At 56.9% G+C, this 7,276-nt stretch overlaps 1 protein-coding gene across 1 annotated transcript in view; it reads left to right on the top strand.

Annotated features, from left to right (window-relative positions):
* ADAMTS13 (ADAM metallopeptidase with thrombospondin type 1 motif, 13) overlaps positions 1-6,869 on the top strand; it is a 39,430-nt gene extending 32,561 nt beyond the window's left edge. The window contains 7 exon segments of the mRNA XM_011931141.1: positions 1,916-2,120; positions 2,784-3,102; positions 3,567-3,713; positions 4,042-4,218; positions 5,406-5,590; positions 6,463-6,637; positions 6,640-6,869. Of these exon segments, the coding sequence (XP_011786531.1) occupies positions 1,916-2,120; positions 2,784-3,102; positions 3,567-3,713; positions 4,042-4,218; positions 5,406-5,590; positions 6,463-6,637; positions 6,640-6,668 (1,237 nt within the window). The 3' untranslated portion in view covers positions 6,669-6,869.
* The last annotated feature ends 407 nt before the right edge of the window (positions 6,870-7,276 follow it).

Raw genomic sequence — 7,276 nt, 5'->3', positions numbered from 1 at the left:
TGTCACAAGTGTGTCCTGATTTCTTTGCCTGTGCTAAAGTCCCTTGGCTGTGCGTCCCATTTATTTTTCCACATCACATTTAGAGATGATCTGGGATTTTATGGGAATTGCAGGGTTTTTCACACTGCACGCTGCCTGCATGGTGATTAAACTTCACCTCCCACACCTAGCACAGCCTGCCAGGTAGCCCTGTTCTCTACAGACCGCCTCTTGGGCCACTGCGCCTCCCCTCACTTTTTTTCAGAGATGGGGTCTTACTATCTCTGAATGTTGCCCAGTCCTGACTTGAACTCCTGGGCTCAAGTGATTCTCCTGCTTCAGCCTCCCGAGTAGCTGGGATGCAGGCACACACCACATGAGCTCTGGCTATCCCTCTGACGTTGCTGTAGCCACCCTGGCCTCACTGTCCTGGAACATTCCAGGGATAATCCCCTGACTTAGGGCTTCTGTGCTAGCTCTCGCTACCTGATGTCTTCTGTGGATATCCTCGAGGCCCTGGATATCCCTCCCCCAGGCTTGGCTCAGACACCACAACTCCAGAATGACCCAGAGCCCTCCCTGAGCATCGGTCCAGAATGGCACGCTCGTCCCTCCTGTGACGCTCTGCTTGGCACTTTGGGAGGCCAAGGCGGGAGGATCGCTTGAGCCCAGGAGTTCTAGACCAGCCTGGGCAACATAGTGAAACCCCGTCTCTACAAAAAATACAAAAATCGGCCATGCACAGTGGCTAATGCCTGTAATCCCAGCACTTTGGGAGGCCAAGGTGGGCAGATCATGAGGTCAGAAGATTGAGACCATCCTGGCTAACATGGTGAAACCCTGTCTCTACTAAAAATACAAAAAATTTGTCGGGTGTGGTGGCGGGCGCCTGTCATCCCAGCTACTCGGGAGGCTGAGGCAGGAGCATGGTATGAACCCAGGAGGCGGAGCTTGCAGTGAGCTGAGATCGTGCCACTGCACTCCAGCCTGGGCAACAGAGTGAGACTACATCTCAAAAACAAAAACAAACAAACAAAAATTACAAAAGTTAGCTGGGCATGATGGCACACACTTGTAGTCTCAGCTACTTGGGAGGCTGAGGTGAGCGGATGGCTTGAACCCTGGAGGCTGAGGGTGCAGTGAGCCGTGATTGCACCACTGCCCTCCAGCCTAGATGACAGAATGAGACCATGTCTCAAAGAAAACCATTAAAATAAACTAAAAAATAAAATTTCTGCAGTGCACATGACAGCCCCCACAGCAAAGCAGCATCCAGTCGCTCATGCCAGTGATGCCGAAATGGAGAACAATCAATGCTCCGAGAGGAGGTGGGGTCTGGTTTGGTTCACTGCCACCTCCCAGTGTCATGTAGAACAGCGCCAGGCCACGGAAGGCACGGGTCCAAGAGGCAGCGCTGCAGGGTCATGGGGGAGAACAGTATTGTGATGAAGATCCCAGCTCCCTTGCAGGCGCCTGGGTTCGTGTCTGGGCTCTGAAGAACGCGGGCCATAATTAGTTATTGAATGATTACAGATCAACATGGGCAGGGTTAAGGTCCTCAGCCTTCACCCTTGTAGAACGTGGGGTGGTGAGATCTGTCTCCTGTTACCCGGGGGCTTGCTTCCTGTTGCTGTTACTTGGGTCCATAGGCAGCCCCTGGGGTGCTGACAGGTGTTCTGTGAGAAAGGCGATGAGAGGGGGATGTGCAATTAGGGAAAAAGAAGCCTCTTTCCTCCAGGGCCTTTTGGTAGCTCTCCTGTGGCTGTGAGCCCTGGCCCCAGACAGGAGGGGCTCTGTGGCTGCACTTCCCATCTTGCCTGGCCACAGAAGCTGTCTAGGCAACTGTTCGAGGACACGCAGGTGGAGAGGGGCCCACATGGGGCAGGACCGTTTCTGGGGAGACCCAGCCTCTCTTTGGGGTCTTCTCTTCCTGCAGGTGGAAAGTCATGTCCCTTGGCCCATGTTCGGCCAGCTGTGGTCTTGGCACTGCTAGGCGCTCGGTGGCCTGTGTGCAGCTCGACCAAGGCCAGGATGTGGAGGTGGATGAGGTGGCCTGTGCAGCACTGGTGCGGCCCCAGGCCAGCGTCCCCTGTCTCATTGCTGACTGTACCTACCGCTGGTATGTCGGCACCTGGACGGAGGTGAGCACAGCAGGCGCTTGGGATCCCTATGGGGCTGGGGCGGGCACCAGCTGTGGCTGCTTATGTGTGAGGGAGTCTAGGGGGCATTGGCTCATTGTGTCCCCAGAAAGGAAGGAGAGAGCTGGGTCTGTTGGTGAGGGGGCACCTAGAGGCAGATACACAGAAGGCCTAGAAACCTGTGGGCAGCTAGGACTTAAGAGGCTCTTAGGTTTGGGGACACTGGAAGATGAACAGCAGGCCACTCAGTTCTATACAGATGACAGAATGCCAGCTGTGCCACACACCTGGCAGGGCAGGAAAGACAATGGTAAATGGAGCTCAGGCTGCCCCCTGGAGGGGCTCGCTCATGGTGTGGAGGGGGCACGGGCACAGCAGACAGAGACGAGTCGCAGCCCCGCAGGCCTGCTTGCTCTAAGGCTTGGAGAGACACAGAGGCCGTGAGGGTGACAGGGACCCAGGCTTGAATTCTGGCTCCTCCCACCTACATGACCTGTGCTGGGTGCCCTCTCTGCACCTCAGTTTTCTCATCTGTGAAATGGAGACACTTACCTGCCTCCCAGCTTGTACAAAGATTATATTGGATCACTCCTAGCCTGTGGTTACCACTGTCCTTGTCACTTTCTGGCAGGGTCAGCTGTGACTCCTCCTCCCCTCTCTTGGCAGTGCTCTGTTTCCTGTGGGGATGGCATCCAGCGCCGGCATGACACCTGCCTCGGACCCCAGGCCCAGGCGCCTGTGCCGGCTGATTTCTGCCAGCACTTGCCCAAGCCAGTGACTGTGCGTGGCTGCTGGGCTGGGCCCTGTGTGGGACAGGGGACGCCCAACCTGGTGCCTCACGAAGAAGCCACTGCTCCAGGACAGACCACAGCCACCGCTGCTGGTGCCTCCCTGGAGTGGTCCCAGGCCCGGGCCTTGCTCTTCTCCCCGGCTCCCCAGCCTCGGCGGCTCCTGCCCGGGCCCCAGGAAAGCTCGGCGCAGTCCAGTTACGTCCTGTCCTCCTTCCTGTCGGGCAGCTGCTGTAGGAGGGGTGGGCAAAGGCATCTCCCTCTGGGAAGGACTGGCACAAGAACTTGGTCCCTGGGATGTGTGCCTGGGAGGCCAGGATCAGGGCTGACCCTCTTCCTCCCTGGCAAAGGAAAACCTCCCTTTTACTACTATTAAGGGGAAGTAACTTGAAGTTAGGAACCCAGCTTGTGAGCCCCCTAGCCTCTGGGCTGCTCTGCATGTGCCCTACTTGCCAGAGCATCTGGAAGCAGCCCTCTGCACTGAGGGTGATGCTCTGACCTACCTAGCCCCCGTCCCTGTCCTGAGAAGGCTTCCAGCTGGGCCTTGGAGGACAGGGTCCCCCCCCACCTCCTGGTCTCCTTCCTCAGCTTGGAAGCCCCAGAGCCTGCCCTGCTGGAAATCCCGGAAGCACTGCTTACCTGTCTCCTGCTCCCTTTTCAGGTGCCTGTGGCAAGCAGCACCTTGAGCCAACAGGAACCATTGACATGCGAGGATCAGGGCAGGCAGACTGTGCAGTGGCCATTGGGCGGCCCCTTGGGGAGGTGGTGACCCTCCGCGTCCTTGAGAGTTCTCTCAACTGCAGTGCGGGTATGTTTAGGGCCACGCAAGCGATGCTGCCAGTTATGGCCCCTGCCGGGAGCCAGCACAACGCTGCATGCCCCCTTCCTGGCAGGAGCCCCATGTACATTCCCAACTTTAGTTTGCATTCCATCTCATGACTGGGGAGTGATGATCTGCATTTTACAGATGAGGAAACTGAGGCTAGGAGAGATGAAGTGACGTGCTCAGTTACTTAGAGTCACATAGCCAGCAGTAGGAGAGGCGGGACTTGAACTCGGCTCAGTCTACCCCGGAGCCATTCCTCTGCTGACCAGGCATGGAAGTGCTGGACCCTCACTGCCCTGCCGCTTCCTAGGGGACATGTTGTTGCTTTGGGGCCGGCTCACCTGGAGGAAGATGTGCAGGAAGCTATTGGGCATGACTTTCAGCTCCAAGACCAACACGCTGGTGGTGAGGCAGCGCTGCAGGCAGCCGGGAGGTGGGGTGCTGCTGCGGTATGGGAGCCAGCTTGCTCCTGAAACCTTCTACAGAGGTATGGCCAGGCCTTCACCTCCCCTGGGTGCTCCGGTCCTGGCAGGGAGGCTGGGTGGGTGCTGCTGAGGATGGGGCCAGTCCCAGTGGGGTAATGGGAAGATACAGAGGGAGCTGACTGAGATGGAAGGAGCTGGGGTTGGCCAGTGTCAGTCTGTACGTGCCAGGGAGAGGTCACAGGATGAGTGCTACATCCCTCCTCTTTGGGACTGTGCAGCAAGATGGATGGATGTGGGATGTGGTCCACATCCTCAGTCAGTCCCTCAGGCCTCTGGCCCACACCCACCCGCCCTGCCCCCAACCCTCCAGCCTTTCAAGGCCCTTTAAGTTTTTGTGAGAGCCACTGTCCCTCGGCCCTGTTCTAGTGCACTGGTGTGAGCACACATACTTGTACATGCGTGTGCACCCATAAGCACACCTCAGACAGAGGATGCCACCTCAGGGACCCCTGCCTTGCCCATGGCCCCCTAGATACCCTCTGATAGCCCTCTCGGTTGTCCTGGGGGGCTTGCCCTCTCCCAACAGTCCGAGCTGGCCAAAGTTGGCTTCCCTAGCCAGTTCCAGAGGTTCTTCGGCTCCCTCAGGTGTCAGGGGCTTAGCGGCAATGGGCTTAGCCTCTGCAGAGACCTAGTGTGCCTCCTCCTTGCCCCAGCACCTGCCTGGGTAGAGAGCTGTGTATGTGCCTCAGCGCACAGGCGCTGCTGGGTCCTGCCAAAAGGCCATGAGCCCACTGTCACCGTTCACATTGCTTCTCACTTCCTGGCCCAGCTCCACCCACACAGGCACCTGCCTTGAAAGAGGTGCAGGAGGTACAGGCAGGTGGCGGCTCCAGTGAGCTCCGAGGAACAGCAGTGGCTACCATGGGTGGAGCCTATCCTTGGTGCCAGGTTCAGTGTGAAACACTCTTGCACATGTGACATCATTGAGTCCTAAAGACCACTCTGCTCAGTGCATGCCATTGTTTCCTTCAGTTGAAGAGGAGGGAACCAGAGCCCAGAACATTTAGCCTTTGCCTAAAGTCACTGGGCCAAGAAGTGGTAGAGGTGGGGTTCAGCAGGGTTTGCCTGGGAACCCCGATATTGACCACAGTGCCATGCTGCCCTGCACTGCTTCCCAGCTGTGAGTTGCCCTGGCCTATGGCATCAGCGGTCTGTCTGGGTTTCTATGTCCCACTTGCTCCCCCTGCAGAATGTGACATGCAGCTCTTTGGGCCCTGGGGTGAAATCGTGAGCCCCTTGCTGAGTCCAGCCACGAGTAAGGCAGGGGGCTGCCGGCTCTTCATTAATGTGGCTCCGCACGCCCGGATTGCTATCCATGCCCTGGCCACCGACATGGACAATGGGACCAAGGGAGCCAATGCCAGCTACATCTCGGTGAGGCCCAGCATGGGGACTTGTGCTGTGATTCTGGACAGCTTTCCCTAGCGGGGGCAGGACTAGGGGACCCCCTTCAGTTTATTTCAGACTCAAACCCTCCAAATCATTAGTGAAAGAATGGGAGAAGAGCGCTTCCTCCACATATTCACCAAGAAATGTTTTTTGAGCTACCTACAAGAGTGAAATAGTGGCTCACACCTGTAATCCCAGCACTTTGGGAGGCCGAGGAGGGCAGATCACTTGAGGTCAGGAGTTCGAGACCAGCCTGGCCAACATGATGAAACCCTGTCTCTACTAAAAATACAAAAAGTAGCCAGGCGTGGTGGCATGTGCTTGTAATCCTAGCTACTGGGGAGGCTTAGGCACAAGAATCACTTGAACCCGGGTGGTGGAGGTTGCAGTGAACCCAGATCGCACCACTGCACTCCAGCCTGGGCAACAGAGTGAGACTTTGTCTCAAAAAAAAAGCAAAATGATAAAGAATGGTAAAGACCTTTCTGATGCAGACTGACAGCTAACCCAGGACTGAAGCATAATTTTACAGTCTGATATGACTTGGACAGAGGAGCACCCTGCACCCTCCCCAAGGTTTCCCGTGTCCTGGGAGAACTGTGTTCTGCAGGGTATCAGCTTCCCCAGAGGAGGCAGCCTGGCCCCGCTCTGACACCCTGACTGTGTGTCCTCGGGGAAGTGATGTGACTTCCCTGGAGCTCAGTTTTCTGGGTAGAGTAACAGCGTACTCCTAGGAGGGCTTTGTAAGCATTAAATGTGATCCGGAATCTGTGAGCCCCTGCACATTAAGGGCTAATTAATGTGAGTGCTAATGATCACTTATGGCCGGTCCTTCTGGGCTGCCCCTTTTCTCTCAGATCCGGGACATCCACAGCTTGAGGACCACAACATTCCATGGGCAGCAGGTGCTGTACTGGGAGTCAGAGAGCAGCCAGGCTGAGATGGAGTTCAGCGAGGACTTCCTTAAGGCTCAGGCCAGCCTGCGGGGCCAGTACTGGACCCTCCAATCATGGGTACCGGAGGACCAGGACCCTCGTCCTGGAAGGGAAAGGAAGAGACCTGACGGTCATTGAACATTTGTTACGTGTCTGGCCAGCCCTGGAGGGTTGACCTCTGGTCTCAGTGCTTTCCAATTCGAACTTTTTCCAATCTTAGGTATCTAGAGTCTTCTCCAATGTCCAAAAGGCTAGGGGGTTGGAGGTAGGGATTCTGGAAAGGCAGCCCCCATTTCCTCGGGTACCAATAAATAAAACATGCAGACTGACCGGCGTTTTTTTCTTATAAGCTGTCCAGACCTGGCTTGAAAACCCATCCCATGGCAAGGCAGGGATTCGCTGGCCCCACTTGGCTCTATCTTGATCTGCGCAAGCCGCTGGACATCACTAGTTATCTTCTTCCTATCCAGGAAGAAAAGCCAATCGGGATTCCACTCCGAGGCTGGCGCATTTGCCAGCTCCCTGCGAAGCCCCACCCGTGGGTCCTGGTGTGAGGGTCTGACCGCTAAGGTGTCCGCGCACCGCCAAACCCCGCCCCCTATGCTAATGACGCCCGCCTCCTTCGCGAACAAGTCGCCGCAAACTGCGGGCCTCCGCCCCCTATGCTAATGACGCCCGCCCCCTCGGGCGCACCTCTCCGATGCCTGCGAGCCCCGCCCCACCCCCGCCCCGCAGC

The sequence above is a fragment of the Colobus angolensis genome, unplaced genomic scaffold (genome assembly GCF_000951035.1).
Source record: "Colobus angolensis palliatus isolate OR3802 unplaced genomic scaffold, Cang.pa_1.0 Scaffold9, whole genome shotgun sequence".
In the NCBI taxonomy this organism is placed as follows: domain Eukaryota; kingdom Metazoa; phylum Chordata; class Mammalia; order Primates; family Cercopithecidae; genus Colobus; species Colobus angolensis.
The sequence above is the reverse complement of the archived record's forward strand: the minus strand, read 5'-3'. Positions and strand labels throughout refer to the sequence as shown.